The following is a 15,533-nucleotide window of genomic DNA, read 5'->3' on the forward strand; positions in this document are numbered from 1 at the left end:
AGTGTCTCTGAATGCCTGTGCTCTATTTCTCCTCCTGGTGGAACTCACCTTTACCTCTCATCATGCAGATGGAGCCGGGTTCCCCACCAGCCTTCAGGGGTGGATATGCAACCCAGGCCTGACCAATCAGAGCATTCTAGCCCCCTGGCCACAGTGATTGGCTCCTGGGTGGTCACGTGACACACAGTGAACTATTAAAGCCGCCTGTGGTACTTCTGCTGGAGCCATGAGGGCACCTGGAGCCTCACCTGCTTTAGAGTGGTAAAGAAATAGCTCATCAGGCCTGGGTTGTCCAAAGCATGCACATTTAAAGGACTGGCCCTTGACTGGCACCTGGGAGGTCACCTCTAGGCTCTTGGAATGTCCTGACTGGTATAAGTGTTTACCTGAGGTCGTGGGCCACACCAGATAGTCCATGCTAACAATATGATTTAGGGTGGGGGCTTTTGGCCACATGGTATCAGTTCAACGTCTGGATGGGCTGGAGACTGAATTTCATCACGTGGGTGGTCAGCCATATCTGCATGACTGACCTTTCCTCCTCAACAAAAACCCTGGACAAGGCTCGGGTGAGCTTCTCTGGATGGCAATATTCCATGTGTGTTGTCACAGTCATTGCTGGGAAAATTCAGTGCTGTCTGCAACCAGAAGCTTGTGCCTGGTTTCTCCTGGTTTCTGCCTTATGTACCCTTTTCCTTTGCTGATCCTTATCCTTTTGCTGTGATCAACCATAGTCACGAATGTAACAGCTTTTCTGAGTTCTGAGTCCTCCTAGTGAGGAGGGTGGTCTTGGGGATCCCTGACAACAGATGTCTTTACCCCCATCCCGAGAAGAGCTGTGAGTGCCCCCCTACCCATTGCACAAATGAGTCCTGAGGCCCCAAAAGGTAGACTTGCTGGCTCTGAGGTGCCCAGCTAAGGGAGCACCGGAGCAGGCTGCTTGCTGGCCACCCCACCATGCAAAGGGGCCAGCTCCAAACAGTGTTCTCACGGATCATCACGTTCCCTTTGCTGCAAAACTGTTTGCTTCAAAATCCCAAAGGTCCATTTGCTCTGACCTAGCATCTCAAGTTTCAGGAAGTTCTGGGACAGATGTGCAGAGATGTGTCTCTCAGGGCTGTGCGTTGCAGAAGTTTTAAGGCGTTTCTAAGATTTCTCATCCTGTGTCATCCCAGGACTGGGAATGTGGTAGACCTCACTCCCATGATTGTGTCGTTATTGGGCACAGTTTACCTTAAGATAATCTGGGTGGGCCTGACCGTGCTGGTTGTAGAAGAGGAAGTCAGAGAGATTCAGTATGAGGGAGGTCTCTATTGCTGAGATGGAGGGGGCCACGTGGCCAGCGCCTGAGAGTGGCCCCCAGCTGACAGCAAGGAAGTGGGGACCTCAGTCCTACAACCACCAAAAAATGAGTTCTGCCAACAACCTGAAGGAGTTTGAACACAGATCCTTCTCCAGATGAGCCTCTGGATGAGGACACAGCCAAGCCAATACCTTGATTACAGCCTCATGAGACCCTGAGCAGAGAACCAGTTAAAACATACTAGACTTATGACTCACAGAAACTGTGAGATAATAAATGTTCCTTATATTGAGTCACTAAGTTTGAGATACTTTGTTACACAGCAATAGGCAGCAATAGCAAACTAATACATATATTAGCGATAGCCAACTAATGAATAGTGGGTGTTCATCCCAGTGTGGTTTAAAAACCCACAAACTGCAAACAACATAAATGTCTAACGGAAAGAGATTATGTACATAAACTCTTGTAAACCCATTAATAATAATAACAATTTCCATGATGATGCCATTTGCCTTTGGTCTAGGGCCAGGCTCTTGGGTAAATGCTGTTATTATCCCTATTTTATGGATGAGCAAAATGAGGAACAGAGAGGGTGAGACACATCCGAGGCTACAAGGGGTGAGGGTCAGGCTAGGGTCACTGTTCCCATCACAGAGCTAGACCTTTTTCAATGGGCTTGCTAGGTGGAATATATGTTGAGAGGCTACCCAAGGTGATCAACTGGCTTCCAATTTCTTGGGTGACCTAGTTCTTAAAGGCTTTTGGAGAGCATGCCAATGCCTGATGATTTCCTCCATTATCGTTTCAGGGGTCCTGTTGGGAGCCACTGGGGCATTAAGTGTAAAGTGGAGAAAAATCAATACTTGTTACCAAGCACTACAGCCCATGGTTGCAGTGTTCCTAAGTCTTTTAACTTCTCTAAGTGCTCAGTTTCCTCATCTGGCAGATGGGACCAAGCCACTGTATCCACCCCAAAAGGCAGTCATGGGTGCCAAACACTGAGCACAGAGCCTCGTGTGTTTTAAACACTCTATGTGGGGTGACTGTTACTAGTACTGTTGTCTGTTTCTCAGATGAATCCACTTACACTCAGGGGAAGTGCCTTTCCCAATGTCACAACAGCAAGCTGGTCAGCACTTAGAGCTGGCTCCTCCCACGTTTGTACTCCGTTCAGCAGTCTGGCTGTCTCTCCCCATCCTCTAACTCCAGACTGCCTGCTCCACAGCTACCCTTCTTGCCCTTCTGTGGCCCTTCTAGGGGCAGTGCAGCCTTGGCCTGCTCCAATATTTTCCTGGCCCAGCCTCCGGATACACAGTTGGGCACAGCAGTGGGTAAATGGGTCAGCGTGTCTGAGCAAGTGCCGGCATCTTGGTGGTAGGATGGACTGATCCCAGGTGAAGGGTGGATGATTCCAGAGCTTTGGCCCTGAGCTCAGACAGGCTGGAGTTGGAATCTCTGCAGCAGTACATAAGACCTTCCAGATTCTCCGAGCCTCGCTCTCCTCATCCCTGAAATGGGCTGATAGCTGTGTTGTGAGGATTAAATTAGATCATTTATTAATTCAACACATATTTCCTGAGCACCTACTCTGCGCTAGGCCCTGTGCTGGGGTTGTTCAATGAGGAAATACAGAAAGGGACCCAGGTACCAGAGGCAGGATGAAGGGTAATCAAGAGGGCTCTGGATCAGAAAGATCCAAGTTCAAAGTTCCAAGCGGCCCATTCACTGGTAGGGTGAATACCGTAACATGCTGCCTAACCCTTTTGAGCCTCAGTTTCTCCATTTGTAAATGGAGATATTAATGACAGGTATGGAAAAAGGTTTCACAGAATCTAGCATTGCCTTTAGGGTCAGCAGTTCATGATCGGGGGTAAAGAGATGGTAGTGCCAGCCTGGCACTGGTGGGCAGAACTAATGAGACCACCTGGGTAGAGACGTACACCTTCACCTTCCTCTCTTGCCTCAAAATATTCATTCTATGACCACCGTAAATTAGATTCAAGCGAGAAGGAAAACGACTCAGGAACTTTTTGCAGGTCAGAAGACCCAGGAGCCCAGGAGGAGCTTTCCTGGGCAAGCCAGAGCTGGTCTTCCGCTTTAGTTTCCCCATATGTAAAACAAGAAATTGATAAAATGGCGCAGTTCCTGTGAAAAGCAGTTTGGCAGTTTCTCAGAAGGTTAAACATAGAATTACCATATGACTTAGCAATTTCATTCCCAGGTATAGACCCAAGAGAAGGGAAAACATCTGTCCACACAAAACCATGTACATGAATGTTCACAGCAGCATTATTCATAATAGTGAAAAAGTGGAAACAACCCACATGTCCATCAATGGATGAATGGATAAAGAAAATGTGGTTTATCCACACAATGGAATATTATTCAGTCATAAAAAGGGATGAAGCATTGATACAGGTAACAGCATGGACTAACCTTGAAGCCATCATGCTGAGTGAAAGAAGCCAGTCACAGGAGGTCACATATTGTATGATTCCATTAATATGAAATGTCCAGAAAAAGCAAATTCATAGATAGAGAAAGTAGCTTAGTGGTTGCTAGGGGCTGGGGAGGGGGGTGAGGAATAACCTGCTTAGTGGGTATGGGGTTTCCTTTAGGGGTGATGAAAATGTTCTGGAACTAGATAGTGGTAGTGACTGCACAGCAGTGTGAAAGTACTAAATGCCACAGTATTGTACACTTTAAATGGGTTAATTTTATATGTGAAACGTTTTTTAATAGAGAACTGGACAACCACCATCTCTCAGGGCCCGTGGGGATGTAGGATTTTATTCTATTAAAAGGCTACTCTTGGGACTTCCATGGTGGTCCAGTGGGTAAGACTCCGTGCTCCCAATGCAGGCGGCCCGGGTTCGATCCCTGATGGGGGAACTAGATCCCACACGCATGCCGCAACTAAGACCCAGCGCAGCCTAAATAAATAAATAAATAAATAAATAAATATTAAAAAAAGAAAAAGTCTAGTCTTACTGCCAGCAAAGTTTACCAGCCCCCACAATTCCCTAACAACCTTAGGGAAGCCCCACCAGCCCAACCCATCGTCCAACGCGCGCCCGCTTTGTATAGTCACGCCCCCCCAGCCTGCTGCTGGTTCCCCCCCCCCCCCCCCCCCCCCACGTGCTTTGCGCCGGCCTGGCCCCCTCCGCGCCCTCGTTGGGGCTCTCAACAGAAGCCAAAGGCGGAAGACTTGGAGAGACCGCGTAAGTAATACAGTCAGCGGCTGGTGGGCGGGGCTTCGACGGGCCTGGCTGTCAGCGTCATGAATAATACACATTGAGGCGGGCCTGAAGGTGGGCGCGTGTCGGGCGGAGTCCGGGCACGAAAGTGGACACCTCTAGAGTCTTGAGAGGTGGGGCCATCCGCGCCTTATGAATATGCAGGAAGTCGGGGCGGTGACTGTGGGCCTCACTAGCCCGCAGGGTGGCGTGGCCAGCCGCGTCTCACGAATAATGCAGCACGTCGGCGGCGGTTGCGGCGGCGATTGTGGTTCGCGTAGGATCCGAGAGGGGGCGTGGCCAGTCGCGTCTCATGAATAATGCAGCACGTCAGCGGGCGCGGGGTGGGGCGTGGCCGGCGCGCCTCCGGCCCTGGAGCCGGGAAGGGGGAGGGCGGGGAGCGATGGTCGCAAGATGGCGGCGCTGAAGGAGGCTCGGAGCTACGGGCTGTCGTGCGGGCGAGTGAGCGACGGCAGCAAGGTGTCCGTATTCCACGGAAGCTCACCGACAGTGCCCTGAGGGCCTTCGAGAGCTACCGCGCCAGCCAGGTGAGCGGCACGGGGCTTGGCGCGGCCGTCGGGGACGTCGGGCGCAGGTCGGCCTCGCGCGCCCCTCTCCGTGGCGTCCTTGCCTGGGGGCTCGGGTCCGGCGTCTGAGGTGCTGCTCGCGGGTTCCTGGGCCGGTGGGGCGCGGGGTGGGCGCCTGTCCGGCTCGGAGCGCGGGGAGCCTCGGCGCGGGGAGACGACCCTGGCGGGCGGCCCAGGGCGGCCGAGGGGCCCGAACTCGCGCGCCTGGTCCGGGGGACGTCTGTGTCGGCACCTGGAGGCGTCCGGGGCCTTTCCCGACTTACCAGGCACCTGGGCAGGAACTGGTTTTTTCACCTGACCAGGGGAGGGGGTGGAGGCAGCGCCGTCCGAGCACGGGAGGTGGGGGTTTGGGACTTCTCAGTCTGGCTCCTTGCAGGGTGGCTGGTAGGGATGGCTGACTGCACTCCTGGGGAGCAGCTTTTCCGTCTAGGACGCTGGCAGAGTGGGTCAGTGGGGCACCGCTGTCGGGGCATCTGTGGGTCTTGTTCCGTTTGTTTGCGGAGGTTGTGTCTACACTTGGGGGCTGTCTTTGATGCTTTCCATTGAGGCCCCTGGAGTTGGGTTTACCCTTGGTTCTTGTGAAGGGGAGTTTGGGCAGAACCTGACAGCTTGTCCCCAGCTCCCTAGGTGAACCTGAATCACTGGACACCTTTAGAAGGTGGGAGTGTTTTGGGGGGGAATTGCTGGCATGGTGCCTCTCCCAAGCTGGGAGCCTGTTGTGGGCACCTGGGAAGGAGCTCTGGCCACTGCACCTGGCTGCTGACTCTCAAACTTCTCAGGGGCTGATTTGGGCCCATCTCGGGAAGTTCGAGGCGTTTCAGTTTTGCCACCTGGCCCGGGGGGTTGGGGAGAGGCGTCTTTGTACCTTCTTTCAGGCCTGACTTCGGGGCACATCTGGGGCCGTGGTCAGAAACTGCTTCTTCCCATTTCTGTTTGTGTCATGGCGCCCTCCTCCTGTGTTGGGACAGAAGTTGCAGGTGCCCAGTGGTCAGGTCCTGAGGGGAAGTGGTTTGGGAGCCCTTTTTCTCTTCCTTTCCTGGAAAGTGGGGCTTCATAGTCAGTGGCTCTAGGGGGAGGGGTCTGGGCATCAGGTTCAGGGGGCCCTGCCGTGTGCGTGTGTGTGCGCGTGTGTACTGGGGATGGGGGGGCCTCGGGCGGGTGAGGAGAGAGACTAACTAGGAAGGAATGTGGCTTTCTTCCTGCCCTGGACTTTTCTGCACCATTAGCTAGCTGGGAATTTCTTCCCCTTTTTGTTCCCAGTGCCCACCCTTCCGCTCTTCTTCCACTTTTTGGACAATTTCCTTCCTGTCCTCGTGTCCAGTTTCCCTTCATAGAACCGGGATTTCATCTTTCTGGAAGAGTGAGATCTCACCTTGTCAAAAGGGATTCCCCAAGGTGAGGCTGGGGTGCCACTGCAGGTGAGGAGGAGGGGGCACGGTGGCCAGCTTGAACCTCCCTTGAGGAATTCCAGCCGGGAGTCTTTTTCCCTGGGCAATTCTGACTTGTTCCCCTGGAAGGCAGGCTTTCCTAGAAACAGCTGGGGGAGAGCTTATGCGTCATGTAAATAAGGTGAGCTTGGTACCTGGTCACTGTGAGTTCGGAGCCCCGCCTTCCCTGCCATGCTGCCCTCCCTTGATCTAGTCGTCCGGAAGGCCCGCCTGTGCGTCCACCTCATGCTGTCACGCTGCTATTTTTAATTTAGGGTGTTGGTTACATCCCCTAAGCTGGATCTTCCTCCTGTGAGGGTGAAGGTATAACTGTAGACTCAAGTTCGTCCCACGGAGAGCCCAGCTGTGTATGTCTGTGTTGATCAGCCAGAAGGGGCTCCCTCGAAGAGCTTCTCCTTCTCAAGCTACTCGTGTTAACTTGGCTGGCTGGGCTAAATTTTGGGGGTGACTCAAACTTTCATTTTTCTCAGAGGCTGACTTGTAATTTAAGTTACTTGGAAGTTTTGTATTTAATCTTATCCAGTGGGCAGTGTAGGGGACTGAAGTAAAATCAGGGCAGCTTGGGCACACTCAGTGTTCTTGGATGGTAGGCATGGGGACGGTGACTTGAAGAACTTGTTGTGTGACTAGTGAAGTGTATTGGTTATTAACAAAACTTCATATGTTTGACTGTCAGTAGCGTCTAGAGTTTTCTGTTCTCTAGTGCTGTGGTTATATGGTTTGCCAGTGGCAACTTGTGGGGAGGGTTTTTACTTTTACTTTTTACAGTTGCCCCTTGAACAACACAGGTTTGAACTGCCCGGGTCCACTTGTATGTGGATTTTTTTTCACTGAACACATACTACAGTACTAGGGGACCCACGGTTGGTTGAATCTGCGGATTCAGCATTCAGGATATGGAGGGCCGACTGTAAAGTTTATAAGGGATTTTTGACTGCTCGGGGATTGGTGCCCCTAACCCCCGTGTTGTTCAAGGGGCAACTGTAATTGCAGAGAGGTTTTTACAGACTCAGATGTGGCAGGGGACTGGAGAGGAGCATCCTTCAAAACTTTCTCTGTGGCTCCTGGGAGCCTAGCTGTTGGAGTAGCCGGAGAAGTCCCTGACAGCTTCCCTCTCCAGAGAGGTCTGGAGTCTGAGCTGCCTTTGTACAGACCTAGTGACCAGCCTGGAACATGGTGGAAGGTAAAGATGTAGTCATATGTGCAGCTGCCACTGTCCAGACTTGGTCTTCACGCAGTCTTGAGTGCATCCCAAGGCACTCCCATGGATCTCCCTTTTCACTGTGATGGGTTACTTCCGGGAGAGAAGAGAGGAGAAGCATAAACACAACCCATCTTTCGAAGACAGCATCATGCGCCTGTTCAGAGAAGTGTCCCTGACAGTGATTCTACGGAAGTGACCTTCCCTGGGGCACCTCCCTCGACCACCTGAGTATTTCATTGTCGGATTTGGTGGGCTCTGTTACCGAGTGATCCTCCCCTCTCCCAGATTAAAAGGTCTTTGATGAAGAGTAGCATATTGTTGTTCAGCAAAAATAGAGGGCCCAGGCAGGGGCCCAGCACCTGGGAATTGGAGCCTATCTGGGTTTGAATCTCTGAATCTCGGCTCTACCTGCATGAGGCCTTGGGGTCAGTGCCTGAACCCCTCCCAGTCCAGCTCCTCCTCCTCAGAGCTATGAGGATCCCAGTGGCTGCTCTGGATCCTTCTTCTCTTTAGGATTATGAGTGTCCCAGTACCTGAGCCCTCTCAGCTCCTAATCCTTCCTCTCTCAGGGTTGTGGGTGTCCCAGTGCCCAACCCTCTCTGAGCTCTGGATTCTTCTCTCAGGGCTCTGAGGGTCCCAGTACCTGACCCCTCCCAGCTCCAGATCCTTCTCTCCGGACTCTGAGGGTCCTGGGCCCTGCCCTCTCTGAGCTCTGGCTCCTCCTCTCAGGGCTGTCGGGATTCCTTCGGCACATGTGCGGCTCTCAGTGCAGCCCTGACCCCTCCCAGGTTCTCAGCACTTGGTGTCGGTACCCAGGGCTGGTTCCCACCTGGAGGTTTGAGCAGAGACTATGGGAGAGCCTGGGCTCCTACATTTTCCCAATCTGATTGAGTGCCTGGTCTGTACAGGGACAACTGCCCAGGGGCTGGACATTTATAAGTGACCAAATGGGTCCCCAGTCTCTCGAGCTGGTATTCTAGAGGCAGGAGACAGATGATGAACAGGGTGGCACAGAAATCAGCATGAAGAGCTTGTCAAGCAGTCATTGTCAGGAAGGAAATAAAATGGGTGAGTGTGAAAGGGCGCTGCCTAGCAGATGATCCAGAGCTGAGGTCTGCTGGGCGAGGGGTCCCCTGGGGTGAAGGGGTGTGGGTTCCAGACATGTCACATGCATAGGCCTTGAGACATGAGGGGGCTGGGGAGGGTGTTTGGGCAGGGGGGCAAGGCCCAGGTAAAGACATGGAGGCAGCTGCAGGGCTGTCTCCTGGGACGAGCTTAGGAAGAGGAGGTCTGGCAACAATACTCTGTGACTGTTCTGGACCCACGCTAGGGGCTGCTTGCCTGCTGCTAAGGGGCTAGCTGCGTGGGTGTCAGCCTGGCCACCGGTGGCAGGAGGAACCTTAATTTAGCCTCTACTCCCCTCCCACTGTGAGGCCCCAGGAGGTGGGTTCTCTCCTCCTTCCTGGGGGGGGCCGCCCCACTCGGCCCTAGCTAGGGTCGCTTCTTGCCAGCCCTGTCTGTTTTCACGTGAGCTGTCTTTATTTTTTAATGTTTTTGGCTGCGTTGGGTCTTCGTTGCTGCACACAGGCTTTCTCTAGTTGCGGCGAGCAGGGCCTACTCTTCGTTGCGGTGCACGGGCTTCTCATTGCGGTGACTTCTCTTGTTGCCGAGCACGGTCTCTAGAGCGCAGGCTCAGTACTTGTGGCGCACGGGCTTAGTTGCTCCGCAGCATGTGGGATCTTCCCGGGCAAGGGCTCGAACCCGTGTTCCCTGCATTGGCAGGCGGATTCTTAACCACTGTGCCACCAGGGAAGTCCCCGAGCTGTCTTCAGGAATAGCCAAATTCGCTGGCCCCTCCTGGCCTCTGGCCAGGCCCCTGTAAGCCCTTTGTCGCAGGGCACAGTGTCATCTTCTTGACAGTCTTGGTGCAGAAGGCTAGCTTATTGTTCCCACTGTTTCATTAGGGGCAGTTGAGGCTCTGAGGGGCAGCGTTGACTGCCTGAGGGTCATGCTGACTGTCCTCACTGGCCCAGGCTGCTCTCCGTTGGGCGGGAGTTTGAGCCACACCTATGAAAGGGAGTCCCACTGTGGTCTCAAGTCCTCATGACATGCCAGCATCCCAGGGGTCCTGGGAGCATTGGTGACATGAGTGGGCCATGCAAATTCCTGAAGTTGCCAGCTTTGACTGTACCGTGCCCTCCTCCCCTGAGAAAAGCCTGCAGGTGATAACCAGTGCCTGGGGAGTGTGCCCTGCATGCCAGCGCTGGCCTGAGTTGTACATGTACTTCATCTTGTTCCCTGGCTGTCAGCCCTGTGGTGGGGAGGGGTTTCTCATTTCTCAGGTGAGGAACAGGTAAAGTCTCTGGGAGGCCGAGTCACCAGAAGGAGTCTCCCAGCTGGGATGGGGCTGAAACCGGGCATCCTGGCTGGAATGCGTGGTGTGGCCTTGAGCTTTGCCTCCTCTGAAGGGTGGTGGCTGAGTGGACTGGGGGGCTGGCCCATTGGGTGTCCAGGGAGCATGACGAGGGGTTCGGTTTGCCTGTGTGTTTCAAGGTGGGCACTCAGTAGGTCTGGGTGGGGTGAGTCCCTCCCAGAGGCACGTGTCTCATAGGTACTGAGGGAAAGCAAGCAACCTGGGGTAGGGAGTAAGTGCTGGTCATTTCTGCAGATGGCCTATGAGGCTGTGTGAGGGGCCAAGCCCCGCATCTGCCACTGTGACCCTTGACTAGGCTTCCGGCAGCCATTCACCATGGTGACTGTGTGTAAACAGCCGGTGGCTCTCGGAAACCCACCCTCTGTTGACTCATCGGCAAGGCCAGAGTTCATCACCCTTGAAGTAGTTTTGACATCACACCCGGATTGTGACATCTCTGGGGAGTCCTTGAAAAACAGGACTGTTTCTCCTGTTCCGTGCATCTCTCGTCCTGGAGCAGACCCTGGTTTTGGGAAATCTGCTTCTTCATGGCAACAGCCCTGCTCAACGTGCCTGGCTGGAAATCCATCCTGTGCCTTTGGGTTTTGCCCCCCCTGGGTCCTTCACTTGTAGGGCCTTGCTCCCTTGCTCTCTGCCTTTATGACTTTCTCCTTGGTCTGTGACTCGCATGGCCTGGAGTTGTCTGAGATCTCATCTCTAGCGATACGTGGCCACTCTGCAGTCACCCAGAGACCACAGGGATGCTTTCTGGAACAATCCCTGCAAACATCCTCTGATCTGCAGTGCAGTAAGTGACACAGACAGCCACCATGTGCAGTTTTATCACTTTGCTTTTTAATAAAGAAGCTGGTGTCCAAGTGAACCATTCAGAGGGAGACCTCCTGTTCCCACACTCAGTGGCTGCACTGGAGTCTGATGCTAATTATATCCTCCTAGCTGGGTCCCTCCCTGGCCACGTTGAGATGCGGCTCCTGGCTGAGTCACCAGGTCCAAGGGGTGCATTGGTGACTCGCCACAACCCCTCCAGAGGGGAGGGGGCCTCGCATGTCTGTGAAGTTTGTGGGGTCACCGAACTCCTGTTTAAAAGCGACACATGTCAAAAGTTTCTTTCTTTTTCCCACAAAAGCTATAGAGTTCAGTGAAGAACACTAGCAATTCCCTGTTCCATGGGCTGTTGTTGGCACCTCAGCGCCTTCCTCTGTCTTGCATCCAGAGGAAGTGGACATCACAGTGGTGTTCGCATATAATCTTAGGTCTTGGTTCTTTTTTATTGCAGTGCTAAACTTTGTTTTTTAGTGGCTTTAGTCCTAGTCTGCTGTCCGGTACTGAGGGCTGTGCAGAGATGCTGAATTGCAGTGAGAGGCACTCCTGGTGTACCTGTGCATTTGCGAGTGGAGCTGGAGGTTGCAGGTGCTGAACGGTACAACTGTTGTATGTTGAAATCGAGGCCCAGGAGGGATATGGTCTGGTTTGTGGTGTTGGGTGCTCAGGGAGGTCAGGCCTAGAGGTGGGGAGGCTGGGGGTGGAGACTTTGATGGCCTGAGCTGGGGTCCACTGGGGTTCGGCAAGGGGACAGATGTAGAAGTATTTGGGCTGCCACCTGTACCTGGTTGGGGGAGGTGGACATTTCTAACCTTTCCTGATTCTGGCCATAGGACGGAAGTGTCTTTGCACACTCGGCTTACTGTCATGCCTGAGCTGGGTTTGTGAGAGTCGGGTCATGCAGGGCTTGATGAGACGCTAATGGTCACCTCTGGAGTGACTCTTGGCTGGAGGAAAGGCGACTGTGGCTGATCAGAGAGCTGCTGCAGGTCTGTGGTGGGTGAACAACATCAGCATCATCGTCATTGATGTGGGGCGAGGTGGGAGACGTGCGTGTGCAGCCGTGGTGATGCTGCTTCAGGGCCCGTGTCTTTCTGGGTTGCTGCCTTTGTCTCAGGGTGTGGATGTCATGAGTTTCTTGCCAGTGTCCTAACCAGTGCAATTTGAAGGTGGTTTAGAACGGATGTGGCGGCTGTGGAAGCCATCAGCCTTTCTTTTTCTGGTTCTTGGATTGTGTTCGTTGCTCAGGGGCAGTTGGATAGCAGGTTTCCTTTATTGTGCTGGCATTGACCAATTTCTGGACAGTGGGTGTTCTGGACACTGGGGGAGCCAAGGCTGGGCCTGGACGTAGGGGCTGCACCCTGAGACAGCATTTGGGTGTCAGTGTCAGCCCAAGTCAGCCTCATGGGCAGGCGAGCAGGTGGGCTACGCCGTCCAAGTGCAGATAACATTGGGTCGAGGGCCCAAGGCTTGCTTAGCACTTCCCAGGGTTCCCAGGCACACTCCATAACAGGAGGTCCTGGAGAAGTTCAGCCCGCCTTGGAGTGCTCTGCTTTCAAGAAATTAATGAGCTGCCTATGATCAAGGGCTGTGGTTAATGCTCCACATCATTGCTCCATCATCAGTGTTCTCCTGGTAGACCTTCAGAAAGGGAGACTGAGGCTTGGCACAGGACACCTTTCCCGAGTACGTGCCCTTCCACCTACCCCGGTTCCTAACCCAGGCGTACTGGGAGGGTGTCAGCTCCTCACTGTTTGCCTTGCTGCCCCTGTGTCTGTCTTAGATTCTAAGGGAGGGTGTCCTAACAAGGGAGTGCCTCCCTCAAAGGATGCTACACGTTGGGTCAGGTAGCCTGGCTCCAGCCAGGTCCTGCTGACAGCCTGGGGGCCCCGGGCTGCTGGCTCTTTCCCAAGCCTCAGTTTCCTGGGCTGAAGCAACACCTGCAGTTGTAGTGGCCTCCCAGGTCAGATGGGCGAAACGTGTGGATGCTGACCACTCCTGCCCCCTTGTGTGTGCGCGCGTGCGGGCTTACTCTACAAATGACTTGAGGAAGTGAAGCCCTTCAGAGTTTAAAATATCCATTTCTTTACCTCTACTGTCAAGGATTTTTTTGTAAAATAAAGAATGGCTAGATTAAATGGATTTCCCCAGTCTTTTTTAGCTACTTTCCTGCCTGGAAGTCCACCGCACTGTGTCGGAGGGAGCTGGGCCCTCTCATGCATCCCCCTTCTTGATCCCGCGAGTGGCCTCAGTGGGCAGTGCTGGTGGAGCAGGCAGTGAGCAGAGGCCAGGTGGAGCTGAGGAGGGACAGGAGGTCGTGGCCGGGTTTCTGGAGACGTGTCCGGCTGGGCCTGGGGATGGCTGCTGAGCCCGCTGGGCTGGTGGCCGCTGCCGGCAGAGTGTGAGGAATCAGCGCCAGAGCCCAGGGTGTGGTGGCTCCACCTTTGCCTTCAGGTTGTGCTCAAGCTTGTGAGTGTTGGGGAGTCACACAAGGGCAGTCTCGAGGGGCCAAACCCTCTCTCCATTCGAGAATGCTGTTCCCTAGGTATGTGAGGAGGGGTTCCTGGCCCTTCCATCATCCAGCTTGGCTGAGTGTGGCCCTGGCAAAGGTGTGCAAAAGCCGGGTAACGAGGGGCCATCCCGTCCGTCCCTTCCCTTTCCTGGGCCCCTCGGCTTCTTTTTGGACAGGAGTGGCAGGACACGGGCATGAGAGGCCTGAGGAGTCCCTGGCCTACCTCTCTCCCCATCTGGATGTGTGCCTGTGGCCTTCGTGTCCTGTTTATTAGACTGACTGACTTGGTCTCACCCTGCAGTCCCCACATCCCTATGGGGGAGGCCAGCCGAGGGCATGGTGATGATGGCTGCCAGGTGGGAGAAATGCAGCGGCGATGGGGAGGGAGGTGCCCTCAGGAAGCAGGGCAAGTGAAACCATCCGGGAAAGGCCTAGAATGTCAGCGTGAGATCTGAGAGAGCGGCTGAAGGAGGGAGGCTGGGAGGGAGGCTGGGAGAGTGGAGCAGCCAGAGGAAGTTGGGGGTAAGGGGTGCCTGAGCCGGAAGTTGGGGTTAATTTCATCATCCAGGGAAGCCCTGAGTGAGTAGCTGTGGCTCCTCTGCTTTGTGTGGGTGTAGACGGCTGCAGCCCCTTCCTGGGGGCTCCCTGTGGAAGGCTCGACCCCATGGCTGATTTCACTCTATGCATGAACATTTTCCCTTGGGGGCTTCCTCCTGTGACAGGCAGGACTGGGGGCAGCGTTGTGGTCAGGGAGGCCTTGGGAGTGCTAAGACCAGCCAACCCCAGTCTTTACCTGGGATCTCTCAGAGCCTTTTTACAAAAAATTTTTTATTATTGTTATTTTTTATCTTTTTTTTTTTTTAAGAGTGAAACCATATATAGCTGAGACCACTCCTATTTATTTATAGCTGTGTTGGGTCTTCATTGTTGTGCACGGGCTTTCTCTAGTTGCGTGGAGCAGGGGCTACTCTTTGTTGCAGTGTATGGGCTTCTCATTGCAGTGTCTTCTCTTGTTGCGGAGCACGGGCTCTAGGCGTGTGGGCTTCAGTAGTTGTGGCACACGGGCTCAGTAGTTGTGGCTTGTGGGCTCTAGAGCACAGGCTCAGTAGTTGTGGCCCACGAGCTTAGTTGCTCCGCAGCATGTGGGATCTTCCCGGACCAGGGATCAAACCCGTGTCCCCTGCATTGGCAGGCGGATTCTTAACCACTGCGCCACCAGGGAAGTCCTGTTATTTTTTATCTTTAATTGTAAAATTCACATAACATACATTTGCCATCTTAACCATTGTTAAGTGCACAGTTCAGTGGCATCAAGTACATTCACATTGCTGTGCAGCCATCACCACCATCCATCTCCAGAACTTGTTCATGTTCCCAAACTGAACCTCTGTCCCCATTAAACGCTAACTGCCCATTCCCCTCCCCCAGCCTCTGGCAACCACAATTCTGTTTTCCGTCTCTATGAATTTGATGGCTCTAGGGACCTCTTAAAAGTGGAATCATACAGTATTTGTCCTTTTGTGACTGGCTTATTTCACTTAGCATAATGACCTCAAGTTTGTCCATGGTGTAGTATGTGTCAGTATTTTCTTCCTTTTTAGGGCTGAATAACATTCCATCGTTTTGATCTACCACTTTTTGCTTATCCATTCATCTGTCATTGGCCATTTGGGTTGTTTCCACCTCTTGACTGCTGTGAATGATGCTGTTATGAACATAGGTGAACAGTTATCTGAGTCCCAGCTTGCAGTTCTTCTGGATATACACCCAGAAGTGGGATTGCTGGATCATATGGATCATATTCTATGTTTAACTTCTTTTTTTTTTTTTAAATAAATTATTTACTTATTTATTTTTGGCTGCTTTGAGTCTTTGTTGCTGTGCGCAGGCTTTCTCTAGTTGCGGCCAGCTGGGGCTACTGTTCGTTGCAGTGCGCGGGCTTCTCATTGCAGTGGCTTCTCTTGTTGCTGAGCACAGGCTCTAG

The 15,533-nt window shown here is 53.3% G+C and overlaps 1 protein-coding gene across 1 annotated transcript in view; it reads left to right on the forward strand.

Moving 5' to 3' along the window:
* The first annotated feature begins 4,485 nt into the window (after positions 1-4,485).
* The window catches only part of ELL (elongation factor for RNA polymerase II), an 81,285-nt gene continuing 70,237 nt past the window's right edge, over positions 4,486-15,533 (forward strand). The window contains 2 exon segments of the mRNA XM_036845570.1: positions 4,486-5,035; positions 5,038-5,090. Of these exon segments, the coding sequence (XP_036701465.1) occupies positions 4,957-5,035; positions 5,038-5,090 (132 nt within the window). The 5' untranslated portion in view covers positions 4,486-4,956.

Source organism: Balaenoptera musculus, chromosome 3 (assembly GCF_009873245.2).
Source record: "Balaenoptera musculus isolate JJ_BM4_2016_0621 chromosome 3, mBalMus1.pri.v3, whole genome shotgun sequence".
NCBI classification, from domain to species: Eukaryota; Metazoa; Chordata; class Mammalia; order Artiodactyla; family Balaenopteridae; genus Balaenoptera; species Balaenoptera musculus.